Below are 14,604 nucleotides of genomic sequence, written 5' to 3'. Positions count from 1 at the left end.
TTTGTTTTTTTCCAATTTATTTGCAAAATTATTTTTTGAAGTTTGTTTGCTATAGACCACTATAACCAATCAACCTTAATAATAACTAATCAACCTTATAAATACAGAAATAGCAAAGCGTAATACAAATAAATACTCATTTATCCCAGCATTCTTTATTTTAGTGGATTTGCAGTGGACCTATATAGGCATTTTTTTAGCGTTTTATTGGAGTTTTGCCCGTCGGTTACTTTTTTTATTTTTTTACATCTTTGCTTCCTACAAGACTGCAAGCAACCACTATAAGAGTTGGAAGTTACTGGAAAAGAAAAGATGAAGAGAACTTGGTGATAACAATGGTTTTTTGTGTTTTATAGTTTTTGGTACTTTTGTCATTTTAAATTTGTTAAATAACTTGACCCAAAGCATAGGTAGTACTCAGTACACTATTTAATATTCCAAGAAATTGCCTCATTACTATTAATAAACTCTAAGCCGTCACAAAAGGCTCCAAATGTGACCTCAACAACGCACACCAAAGGTACGAACAGGGACATCATCCATGCGCAACATAGCACTCTTAGTACTCTGATATTTTTTAGCTGTTAATGGAATCAGCCTTTATGAGAGCTACCATAGAGTTCGGGAAACCTAACTACCAGCCGGCCTCAGAACCATAAAACTGAGTTTTAGAGCTGTACTCTTATTAGAGATAATAAAATGAGTAGCTTAGTCATAAAAATGAGTTGCTTAGTCATAAAAACTCAATGCATGGTTTTTGCTTGTGTCACAAGCAAAAACCATGCATTGAGTCAAGAAGATCCAACATTCAACATCCTAAACAATGTATTAAAATACATCTGCGCCAGCCTAATAGATGAAGAAGGGGTGCGATGCTGGTCAACAGATAGAATCTGTTTACCCCTTAAGTCTTTGCCTAGGAGGCCTTCTACAAGACAGTAGCCGGGTGCATTTAACATCTGCCCAAGATGAGAATTTTTATCGAGACACCATCTCTAGCCTTTACTCAACCAAGAGCCCCAAGGCAGGGGGTGTTTTAAATCGGAGTTTGCATCTCCTAGCCTTTGCCTAAAAAGGCGTATCCTACAAGGCAGCAGGACATGAAGCAGATTGTTCTGGGTTACATGTTACCAGTAGCAGGATAACCTGACCTGACATTGGACAATTAGTGACAGCCGCTATCAATGGCAAGACGATAACTATCCGACATGTTAATAGTGGCTAGTCATCGGCTAGCCACTTTTAGCGGCTGCCACTAATGGTCCACTCAGTAACCGATGAGCAAAACTACAGTGGTCCGCTTTTAGGTCATATTCTCTTTATAATTATTTAAAATTAGTGGCGTCATTTAAAAAATAAAAGTGCCGGAACGGTTGAGCAATATATATATATATATATATATATATATATATATATATATATATATATATATATATATATATATATATATATATATATATATTTAAATGTTTTAAAATGTATTCTACAAAATAGAGTGCTCAATGTTCTTAAAAGAACAGAGCAATAATAAACTGGTAGAAAATCACTTAACAAAAAATTTTCATGTAACACTGCTCGGTGTGGTTAAGGTAATTTTAAAATATAATAGCGTCTGTATGATATTTTGTTGACTACGACATGTTTCCGTAAAATGGTCAGGTCTGTGAATTATGAAAAGAAACTTTGCGCTATCGTGAAATATAAATGTTTATATCGAAAAAACCCAGACCGAAGGTTCTTTTTTTAAAAAACAATTCTTCTTAAAATCACAGCCTCCTGTCCAAATTTTATTATGATTTTAAATAAATACTTTTTTTAGCTGAAATGAACATTATAGTTTAACAATATGATCTGTTCTGATTGTTTATTGGCAATTTTTCTTAATTATAAGCTCTTTCTTGGTCGGAATTCTAGTATTTTTTGTGAAAATTGATAGAAATATTGCGTTTTGACAACTATATATATTTAATATACGTCAGAACCGATTAGAACTGGGATCATAGTAAATTAAGGAACTTTTTCAAAAGATTTTAACTAGATGTTAACGCTGATAAGCGGAATTGACCCAAAGATTCCAAAATGGTGTTCTTTAGGTTCACTATTACGGGTAGTAAAAAGGTTTTGAAAATTGGAGAAGAAGTTGGAGGAGCGTTTAAACTTTATTGCACTTTTTTCTAAGTAATCTTTTGATTACTTGAGTTTGTTATTTAGTTTCAGAAAAGATTCAAAGTTTTTTTTTCTTAATTAATAATCGGCTAAGAAAATAAAGAAAAAAAAAACCGGAATCCTGCCTCGTATTTTCTCTTTGTACCACTCGAAACATAACTTAACTTTTAAAAAAAAACAAGTGCGTTTAAACTTTCTGTATAAGATGTATACATATATATATATATATATATATATATATATATATATATATATATATATATATATATATATATATATATATATATATATATATATATATATATATATATATATATATATATATATATATATATATATATATATATATATATATATATATATATATGTATACATCTTTCTCATGTTTAATTCGAATAAAAATTAGGTAAAAAACTTACGTCATAGTTATCAGGAATTGCAGCATCATAATGATTGTTTAAATCCTCTGCTTGACTAGAGCTTGTTTCAGCTAATGAATTCTCAAAACCATTAATAAAAGTTGCTTTTTTGTTTTTTTGAGAAATAAACATTTGTGATATTTCATTCCACATTATGGTTATAATGTTGTTAATCCATTTATCAAATTATTCAATTTTTTTGTATAAATAATAGTAATTTTTTTAATCCTAAAAATAGCCTGAAAACGTAATTTGTGACAAAAAAAAAACAAAAAAAAAACACATATAATGTTAACATTGTATTTCGTTTTATTTTTTGCGCATTGGTTTAAAAAGTATTGAATGAAATACTTTAATTCTTTCAGTATTCAAGTTATTGATTTGTAAGATATTCAATTTATGTACAAACGAAAGTGACGCCTAAATATTAACATAAAATATAAAACAAACGACATTTCATTTATGCTCATATGTGTCAGTTTGCGTTTTCTAAACTTCTTTAAATTTTGCTTACAAAAAAATGACATACTTTAAACTTTATTTATTTAGAAAGATACATTTGTTTTGAGTGAACTATTGGCATTATGGATTGAATTATTGAGTACTTTAACATACACGATAACATAAACATAATAATGGGAGTGGGGGAAGCCTACATTTGTTTACCTTTAAGTATATGTTTAAATATTGGTCTAGTAAAGTGAATGCGTGTTCATTCTGAATTATTTTAAAGACATGTATAATTTAAAATATCAATCCTTCATTTAGGTGGGTAATGCCTACTTGGACATTTTTGTTTTTGATTTTGATTTCCGGTGGGAAATCAGCTAGCGATTAGCTAGCAATAATCGTAACGATAGAGACAGCGATTTGGCCACGAGGACCGCTAGCTTTTTTAAGTTAGCGAAAAGCTATCGATATTTATTAAGATAAAGACATCGATTTGCTACGAGGACAGCTAGCTTAATAAGCTAAAGACCCAGTGGCTAATGTAGCTAGCGTCATATCGTAATAAAATCGCTGTCTTAAAATTTTGATATGTGGCTATCAACCAGCTTTAGATTTGTAGATATTTTGTAGTTAGCTACAAAGCTACGATATGTAGCTAGCGACACATTGCTACAAAATCGCAATGTTTAAAGTTCAATTATCCTCATAACTATAATAGTCTCAATACTAAAAATTTTCAAAGATGTTAAAGATATTAGGAAAAAATAAAATAAGAAAAAAAAGTTGCTTGAATATCGGTATAAAGTTAGCTTTTCGCTCGCTAGTCGCTAACTCATTTCCCACCGGGTTACTTGTATGAAATTATCATTTTTATACAAATTTTATTTATTCTTTTTATCATTTAAATTACAGGTAAAACAAACAAAGAGTATAAAACTAATAGTTTATACTTTCATTCTAAAGTCTAATTTAAATTCTTCTTGGAATATTTTCCTCCATCAAATTCGTAAATACTAGTCTTTGCTCTCTGATATTCCAGAATTCAAAGGTATAGTTCAAAATTGCCGCTATATTGTCTCCTATGTAATCGTAGCAGCACTTAGTCGTTATTTTTTTTCCTTTTATCTAACACTGGGCAAAGTTTAGCTCAAGTTGATTGCATATTTTTATAACTTCGTTGATAAATAGGTTATCTTTAGTAACATCAGATATCTGAGTCAAAAGCAGGGAAAAACAAGTCGAATTGTTCAATAGTCTTAAAGAAAGGATGCAGGTAATTTTTTCTATACTTTGATATACTAAAGAAGAATTTTAATGCTGACCTTCCAACAGCGTCCAATTTATTAAGAAGTGAATTATTATAACAACCAAATTTCTAAGGAGTATTTCTAGGAGTATTTAAGGTGTTCTGTAGTAATTCCGCAGGAATCACACGATCTATTAGATCTAAACTTAAGAATACAAGTTTCGATGTCGGAAGTTGATACGAGTATTTTATTAGGCTCATCTATGATTTGTGGAATATGACGGTAATCGTGTTGAGAATAGTACTAAAGTTTTTTCTAAATTCTTCAACAACTTCTTTTTTGTCTAATTTTTTATTAATAGTGAAAATACGAGTGTTTTGATCTGATTTTATTCTTCGGATATTGTTTTAAACTTTTGTGGATTACTTATTCAATATTTTTGCTGATTTTATTAATTTTTAAGTTATGAGCTGCTTTTACAATTTTGCGGAAATTTTTTCGAGCTACCTTGTATTTATTAAATGAAATGCATTCTTGCGATCTGCTGTAGTTGTGGATAAATGATGAGAGGCCTAGAACATTACTTTGACTTAAATCATATTAAATGATCTTAAGTTCTCAATAAAAATAAAAAATAAAATGTTTAGTTACTAGAATTTTTTGAGCTTTTTATAATATAACAAAATAAAAATTTTTAGAACGATTAACAATTCTTTGTAATAAAATAAATCTATAAATAAATCATTTTAAATCTTATTGAGCATAAATCCTTTGACTAGTTTGTTGATATAAACTAAAAATTTATTAATACTTACTTAAAAATATTTTAAAAGTTTAGCAAAGATGATATCGTGAAATTCTTGTCTTTGCATGTTAATAAAGTAATAAAGTAATAGACTAAAATAATATCCGAAAACTCTTTTTCAATCCTGATAACTAGATTGCTAATCAGGATTACAAAAGCACTTAGGTTTAACTTTTGTTATGCAAAATGTTAAAGAATAAAAAGGATAACTTTTTTTCAAAATGTGTTCAAGACTATTAATTCCCTTTTTTTTGGAAAATTTTAAAAACTGTATGATAACATTATAACAGTAAAATTAAAGAACTTGTCAACAAGGTTGACAACGTCAAAGTACTGTCTGTAAAATTAACAAAATACTGGTAAACTAAAATACTTAAGTTAAAGTAAAAAAGTACGGTATGTCGAAAGTATTTTTTAGTTACAAAGTAATGAGTACTAAGTAATATATTATATCTGTCAACGTAAATATGTTTATTACAACTGATGTGTTTCTACGGTTGTTAATATTAATATTTGTAGATTATTGTATTATAAAAATTTATTTGAAAATGTGTAAAAAAAATGAAGTTGTATTTTAAAAAAAAAAAAAGATTTTTATTTAGTGAAAAGAAAAAAACATTTTTTTTTATGTGTAGCGAGACAACTACACAAACAGCAAACAGCCGCGTTTTGTTATAAAAGTTTTCGAATAGTTTTCCTAACAGACAGTGAATTTGCTCATTAAGTTGTGTATTTAGGTTGCGTATCTTGTGTGTTCAATATGCCTTGCGTCTTGGTGCATGGCTAGAATCAAACATCAAGCGTTACCGGTGTCAGTTTTTGATATTGTGTGTATTAAACGATTTAATCAAACCAATAAAGTTCAAGTACTTTTGTACGTTTTTTTTGAAAGTAACTCGTTGCAAAGTAGAAAAAGTTGAAAAGTAACAAAAGTAAAAGTACTTTGTTAATGGAACTCGTTACGTGTACTGCAAAAAGAAACGAAGAATTGTAATAAAGTAAATTTACTTCTTTACGCCCTAACCATGCCTTTCAAAGACAGTTTGTAAACATATAGTTATTTTAAAATAAAATTTTTGTAAATTATTTAACTCTTCAACTTGTATTGTAAAAAAGAAAAAGAAACAAAATTAAAAACAATTTTAAAAATTTGTCTTTTTTATAAAGTAAAAGTTTATTTTTACTTCAAGATAATTATTGATTCTAATAATTAGGCCAGTATAGAGCGCTCTCTATACTCCCCTTCTTATAAGAAGAAATGAAACACCAGAAGACAAATGGCACGTTTAAGGATTCTACTCGGTACTAGAGTACAGAATTACTCTTCCAGATCACGATTAATTGTGGCGACTAAACTGGACGTACCTACATTACTGATCAATCAGAAAACCACGCATACCAAAAAACCACGTATTTAACCGAGCAGAGCATCGAGTAGCACCACCTAGCAGAAAATTAATAATCTTATCTTGATTCTTATGGTAATTATAAATGTTCACTGATAAAAATTAATATTTGCAAAATATGAAAGACAAAATAGGTAATTTTAAAAGAATTAATTTGTAAAGTATTGAATTATTTTAAATTTTTAATTAACCGGTATATCTTTTTAAATCAGCCAGGGTAGTAGATTAAGATTTAGAAAAGCAAAATTTTGGTTATGCTTGACAGGCTTTAGTAGTTGCTTGGTTTGACCTACAAATTGACGATTACCCAACCGTTGCAGAGTATATTGATCCAGAACAATCAGAGCTAAAACAAAGGAGTTTTATTTATCACAAGAACAATTGTGGATTGCCTGTCGTCTTGTACGAGTTAATACTTTACTTAAGTTGTGAAATGTGACAATCGTTCTAGTTTTGGTCTGAAAAGAAGCTCTTACTTTACATCTGTCCCGGTGAGCCAAATTAGAGACGGGATCAAAGCAGTAGATGTTTCAGAAGTAGCTAAAGAATTATTTTTACAATCTCTGTTTATGATCATCGCATAAAATAATGAAAGTATTCTTCTTTGAGCAGCCAAAGGATTTCCAATTGTTCCCTTTTATTTTATTATTTTATTTTGTTATTTTAACTAATTTTAATCAACATTTTTTTTGCTATATTTAAAATATGGATCAAGTAAAAGTTTAATAGTTTGTTGTTACTCTTTATTTTTTACTTATTTAATTGTAATTTTTTTGTTTATTTGTTTTTTAAAATTTTAATGAGGAAAATTTTATTATCATTTGTTATATTGCTATAAATTTGTAAATTTATATAGTTCTTTTATGGCTTGGCAATAAGACAAAATATATCATTTTCCTTCTCCGGCCATCTATATTTTTTCTCCCGCCATCTGTTTTTTTATTCTCCGCCTATCTGTATTTTTTTTTAATACCTATTGATTTATATATTTAAACAGCAAAAATTATTGATTAAAATTTTCTAGGTTGTCTTTTGTTTATCAGTTCAGTCTGTTCTAACTGATAGAATCTGTAAAAAGTGCAATGTCTACTTTGAGTCTCAAGCCATGCCTAAAAAGAACTATTATATCTATTCTTTTGCTTCTACACTCCCTCTTACCATAGGGATGCGACCATATCTACGAATTTGTCAGAGGGATAATTTTTAAAAGATAAAATCCCTCCATTTTTTTTTTTAAAAAGAATTTAGATAAATTTTCAAACTCTTCACCATTAAAAAGAGTTTAGAAACTGTTGAATTGTTAGATGAAAATGAAGTTAACGCAACGAATCTGATTTCGGAAGCCGCCGGATCCATAGGGGTCAATTACCCCTTCCCCCCATTTTTTTTTTTTAAATAATTTTTTTTGTAAATTTATATATTTAAAAAAGTATGTTTTTTTGAAAGTGGAAGTAAATTAAGGAAGCTGTTTGAAAGTGATAAGAAATTTTTATAAATTTGTGTATGGCAAAAAAACTGGCCTGTTGTCAATCAATATGACGTAATTTCATCGTTACTAACTAAAAAAGTAATTAAAAAAATTTTATGATTTAAACCTGAATTTCTTCTTTCCCTCGTACTTTACTATAGTCTTGATCCACTGAATTATAAAAACTTCAAAACTCTCCTTCCTACCCCCTCCCTCCTACTAGGTGGTCTGGATCCGCCCCTGGTTATAATAAAAACTGACCTTTTATGAGGAAGAGAGTAAGGAGGGGTGTGGTTGAATTTGGCAATAAATTGAAAAATAGACGAAGGGGCAGAGGGTCGAAAAACCGGAAAAAATCACGGATAATTGTTTATCAACGACCTCTTATAAGATGCTAAGATCTAGTTTTAAACTCTAAAAAAAAAAAAATTATAAACTTTTAATAAAAGTTCTCAGCCGTTGTTAGCTCATACCTAATTTTGATTTGGGAAGCGACAACCTCAAGCCGATTTGAAACACCAAAACGACTTGAATGACGTTATCTTACCCTGTGGTGCAAATCACAACTCTTTGAAAAGAACATTTAAAGTTCATTATATATTTAAATAGATAGTTGTTTAATAAAAATAACCCTGTATTATTAATGTTGAAAAAAACGGGAAAGACGTTTAAAAGTGTTTTTTAATGTTGTAAATGTCACAAATCCGTGTTTATACTTAATATAAACTCTAATCCTGTTTTTTATTATTCGTTAAACTTCCGCGCTAATATTGCGGTCGAATTATTTAACCGCAGTTTCACCTACTTGGTTGAAACAACAAATCTCGAGTAAACTCGCCATACTAAAAGAAAAGTGGATAAATATAAATAAAATTATTTAATAGCCATACAAAGTTATATTGTTAAATTATTATAGACACGAAAATTATTAGTATTTGTCTAATATTTAAACTTTCTATTATACGGACATATCGGTATCGTTATCGTAATTTAAATTAATTTAAAGAGTCAAAGGTTAAGAATTAAAGTATTTTGTTATGTAAACGTAATCATCTATAACGTCTGAAATCTGCTTTACGACATTGATCTAATGGATCAAAATGATGATACTTTTAATCTTCGAGAATCAGTTTATACCAGTAATGATGATGATGGTGGTGGGGAAATGTCTGAGAGGGTATCTAGCCTTGCAAGTTGTATATATGCAGAATTCGAGAGAATGATGCAGAAATACGGTTCTAATGTGGTTGAGATGCTTATGCCAATGGTTATAAATGTTTTAGAGCAATTAGAAACTGCCTATAATGAAAATAATGAGCAAAATGTTGAGTTAGAGTTACTTGCTGAGGATAATGAGCAACTCATGACCCAATATGAGCGTGAAAAACAGTTAAGGAAGTTAGCAGAAACTGTAAGGAAAGTTTAATATTTTTAAAACCTTGAATAAAAATTTAAAAAGTAAAAAAAAATCAAAAGAGAGTTCAGAAAATATGTGTAATATATTATATTGACTGCATTAAAATATCAGATTCAATTTGGTATCAAAAAATAGGTGTAAGGGTAGGTACGTGAAATAAAATTTTAAGGTTCATAAAGTACTAGAATGTTGTATATCATTAAAAAACCCTTCAATACAGTATTTTAAATGTAAAAATCATCAAAATTGAACAATTATACAAAAAGTTATGTTGTTTTTAGTAGCTAATTTCTGATATATGGATATCAAAATTTTCTTTTTTTCACATAAATTGTTATAACTTTAACAATTCTTATCTAAATCCCTATAACTTGCTATCAAAAGACAGTTGTAACTGTTGGCTACAAATTTACAATAGCTTCTACCCACTGGGCGTATCCTGGGACTAGAGGGAGTGCTAAACCACCATCTTAACAAACAAAAAAGCATATTTTCTCTATAGAAGAATGTCTTTTCTGTAAAATTGGTAATTTTTCTCAAAAAATTATTGTACTTTGTTTTTATATCATTGCCAAACATGAGAAGTGTATTTTTATATTAGGTTAGATATGGAGGTGTGAGGTGAAGATGGATAATTTTATTTTTTTATCTCTCCTCTTCTACCTTCCACCATTGATAAAAATTAGGTACCAAAAGTGCATGAGTAAATAGAGTATGTGCACAATGTTTAACGATCAGAAGGATGATGAAAAAAAAACAAAGGACATTTTTAAATATTATAGTGAGACAAGAAATATGAAGTAGCTTAAATAACAGCAACAATAATAAATTTGCATAAAAATCACATTTGATATTCGCTCTATTTACATATGTAATGAGTTACAAAAAAAAAAAAAAATTAATTTTTATTATTCTGACTTTTCCATCAAAAATGTTCAGCAAAAGAAAAAAAAAAAGATGTTAAAGGCACTTAAAAAAGAAATCATAAAAGAAACATATTATTAAAACTTTTATTTATCATCTTGCAATAGCAAGAATATTTATTTAGGCAATTTCTCATAACAAACAATAACAAAAACAATTACAGAATTTTCTTAAAAAATGAAATAACAAAACAAAAAAATTATTAGCTAAAAAATAGTTCACGCTAAATTTTAATTTTATATTAACATCGCTTTTGATATTTTAATTTTCTTTTTGTTAGTTTGTTTTGTTATAATGATTGATTTTATCATAAAAATGAAAAAACATTATTACAAACAACATCTTATAAAGAGTTTATTTTTTTATAATTGAAAAAAAATTTCATTTATGGATACAGCTCTATTATTAATTTTTTTGCTTGAGTTAACACTTGAAGCAATATAACTCTTGCAATGCCTTTGTTTATATTTATAAATTTTATTTTGCAAAAAATTGTAGTTTAGAAAAATATTATTTTATAAAAGTTACATCAGCTTTATATTTAATTAACAGATTGTGTAATATCAATAAAGTGAAAACAGAAATTTCCTTATAATTTAGAAAGAATTTTGAATAAAAAAGTTATTTGAATAAAATTTTTTTTTTTTTTGCAATTTTTCATTCTCTTTTTCTATTTTTTACAAAAAGTTAAATTCCTTGTAAACATGTTATAACTTATAACACTGCATCAAAAATATTCATAAAGCGCACATTTAACTTTCTTGCATTAAGGCAAGTGAAAGCACAATGGTATGAAACTTAAATCTTCATTTTTCACAAAAAAAGCACTGGTAAATTAACTTGAGTTTTTTTTCTTTGCAACAAGTAACATTTTTTGTTTGTTAATAATTTTTTAAAAATAAAAAATCATCATTTGCAAAGTTGCAATATTAAGAAATAATAAATAAAAAAGAAAGTTAAGATTTCATTTTTGCAAATATTAAATAAAAAAAGAAACTAATTTATGTTAAATGTTAATAAAAAATATTAAATTTAATTATTTAAATTAAAAAAAAAAAATTGAAACAAAATGGACATTCCGCAATATGTAAAATTAGAAAATAATGCTTCATTTTGTTTTTTCTTAATTAGTAAAATAAACTTGTTTTGCTGTAATTCATGTTATTGCATTAAAAAAGTTAATGTGCTTAAATAAAAAAAAATAAAGATAATTTTATCACAACAAAATCATGACAAGCTAATGAGCTATATATATACATACATATATATATATATATATATATATATATATATATATATATATATATATATATATATATATATATATATATATATATATATATATATATATATATATATATATATATAGTGCTAAAAAAATATTAAACTTTAATACAATTTATCTCATTATATAATTTAATTTTTTGTAAATATTTTGTTTGAAAAATAAAAGAAACAATATTTATTTAATTTATAATTGACCAAGAAAGGTTAAAGGGGTCCCAACACATGTTGTGTTCATATTAAAGATAATGTTAAAAAAAAGGTTTGAACCAAATTTTTTGGATTAAAAATAAATAATGAATGCATGCAGAGAAAAACTAATCTTGTCGTTTTAGTTGAAGCTTGCCTTCACCATTTTACTCAAAAAACTGAGCCTTTAAATTATATGTCGCAATTTACAGACTTTGGTTAATTCCTTTGAAGCGCGTTTAATTCATAAAAGTTTTAGTATTTGATGTCACGGTAGACTTTAGACAAATGAAAAATGTATTAAACAAAGCTGTGCTTTTCTACTTTTATTTAAAAAGTACGTTGTAGTATTTTTTTAACATACAGCAAAACAAATTTATTTGTATTATTTCAAGTATATATATATATATATATATATATATATATATATATATATATATATATATATATATATATATATATATAATATACATATATATGTATATATATATGTATGTATATATATATGTATATATATATATATGTATATATATATGTATGTATATATATATGTATATATATATATATATATATATATATATATATATATATATATATATATATATATATTTAAACAACTGTAAAAAGAATTCTACACAATAGAGTGCTCAATGTTCTTAAAAGAACAGAGCAATTATATATTAGTAAAAAATCACTTAACTAAATTTTTTTCCATTTTGAAATGGAAAAAAATTTAGTTAAGTGATTTTCTACTAATATATATATATATATATATATATATATATATATATATATATATATATATATATATATATATATATATATATATATATATATATATATATATATATATATATATATATATATATATATATATATTAGAGTTGGAAGTTATTGGAAGAGTTTGAGAAGCAAGATAACGATTAACAAACAACTTAAAAGATTGCAAATTATATGAATCAGAAAACAAGATAAAGGTAGGGAATTCCTAAGAATTGATGTTCAATGAAAAGATCTAGTTGAAAAACTGAGACCTAATTGAATGATGAGTGACATGTCTTGGGAGCCTAATTTTTAAGATAAATTACAAGATTGTTTTCTGGAGAATTGTTTTGGTGACAGATACGGAAGTAATGGTTATAATTGAAAATTGTAGCAGCGCAATAAGAAGAAAACCATGGAAAAGAGTGAGGCTTGACTTGAAATCATCATTAGGGAATAAAAGATTCTAAGAAGTTACATAAGAAGCACATTTGTCAGCAGAAAGATGAAAGATTTCTATTCAAGGGCTATCACAAACAAAATCATAGAAAGAATCCCAGTTGGTTTTAAGGTTGTTGTGAGACCGTGATCAGAAGCACCTCAGGGTGAATGTGGAGAAACTAGGCACTGACTAGGTTTAGAAACAAGACATAAATCAAGTATAGAGAGGATAAATGATTCATATTGTCTGGAAAGTGAGTTGGATAGTTGACTATTTGTGTTAGAAATTGAGAATGTTGTGGGCTATAACGCCTGCAGAAACTCTGACACTAGAGCCAAGCCATTGAGTGTGATGAGCATCAAAATCACCAGCAACAAAGAATAATATATGATATATAATTACTGGTCTCGACCGGAATAAATGAGTTCACGATTCATTTCAGACAGGCAATACACTGATTGCCTGTCTGAAATGAATATGGTGGGTGATATGGGCAATAAGCATTTTTGCAGACTTTTTCAATACTGAGATAAAGAAGCTCATGGATAAATTAAAATTGATTATGTTTGAGTAATAGTTTTTTAAGATTTACATTGTAATGTTTTGTACCAATATTTATTTATTAGGTTTTTTCTGATATTTATTTATTCAAGCTTCTTAAAGTTTTCTAGAAAAATTGTTAAAAACAACATTGCATTTGTTCAAACCTTTTAAACTATTTTAATAGAGTTTAAAAGATTACTAGAAAATATTTGAGCTTTTTTATTGTAACAATTTATTATTTTATAAATATTTTTTTGTCGGATTTCTTCTTATTTTCCTATTTAAAAAGTTCCTTCATTACTCTTCTTTTTTATGAAACTTTTTTTTCTAATTTGAAAAGTTAAAAAATTGCACTGAAATAACTTCAAGCAAGAAAGCAAGTAATTATAAGGAAAGACTTTGGTAATTAAAACTTGAATGAATAAGTTCAATACTTTTGAAATTGTTTTTGTTACATAATTTAAATAAGTGAATAAATATTTATTATTGTTTAATAAAAAAGATTCAATTTTTTTATCTTTGTGTAATTATGTAATACTTAAGCCATATTTTATTTTATATGTGCTTGATGTTTTTTACAAATTTTGTTTATGTAAATAAAATATGACTCAACATAAAAGACATTAAGTATTGCTGTTTTACAAAAAATTGTTTATTTGCATGAGCTATATTTTGCCCATGTAAACTGACTTACACAGTTATGCAGGCGATTGCCTGCTATTCCTGCTGAGGCCTTTATACATATATATATATATATATATATATACATACATACATACATACATACATACATACATACATACATACATACATACATACAAACATACATACAGGGCTCGAAATAGCTGCCGGACATTGGACATTGTCTGGGACATCATCCAGTAAAAAAATGACATCTATCAGTCATTTTATCTGACCCATATTTTGTGGACATTTATTTTATAATCATTTTTGTTGTTCCTAAATTGTTAATAAATTCAGTATTGTATATAAGTTTCATTTTTTGAACTTTTTATTTTTTATACAAAACAGAAAATGAAGTTAAACACACAGCTACATTAATATGATACGTACTTTTTTTG

General features: G+C 26.9%; 2 protein-coding genes across 2 annotated transcripts in view; one reads left to right on the top strand and one right to left on the bottom strand.

Annotated features, from left to right (window-relative positions):
- LOC101240612 (serine/threonine-protein phosphatase 6 regulatory ankyrin repeat subunit B) overlaps window positions 1–2,903 on the bottom strand; it is a 99,515-nt gene extending 96,612 nt beyond the window's left edge. Inside the window, exon 1 of the mRNA XM_065812271.1 lies at window positions 2,586–2,903. Coding sequence (XP_065668343.1) covers window positions 2,586–2,738 — 153 coding nt within the window. The 5' untranslated portion in view covers window positions 2,739–2,903. The remainder of the gene's footprint in view (window positions 1–2,585) is intronic.
- A 5,804-nt stretch (window positions 2,904–8,707) lies between these two features.
- LOC101241516 (C-Jun-amino-terminal kinase-interacting protein 4) overlaps window positions 8,708–14,604 on the top strand; it is a 45,349-nt gene continuing 39,452 nt past the window's right edge. The window contains exon 1 of the mRNA XM_065812270.1: window positions 8,708–9,372. Coding sequence (XP_065668342.1) covers window positions 9,052–9,372 — 321 coding nt within the window. The 5' untranslated portion in view covers window positions 8,708–9,051. The remainder of the gene's footprint in view (window positions 9,373–14,604) is intronic.

Source organism: Hydra vulgaris, chromosome 12, assembly GCF_038396675.1.
Source record: "Hydra vulgaris chromosome 12, alternate assembly HydraT2T_AEP".
Lineage (NCBI taxonomy): Eukaryota > Metazoa > Cnidaria > Hydrozoa > Anthoathecata > Hydridae > Hydra > Hydra vulgaris.
The sequence above is the reverse complement of the archived record's forward strand: the minus strand, read 5'-3'. Positions and strand labels throughout refer to the sequence as shown.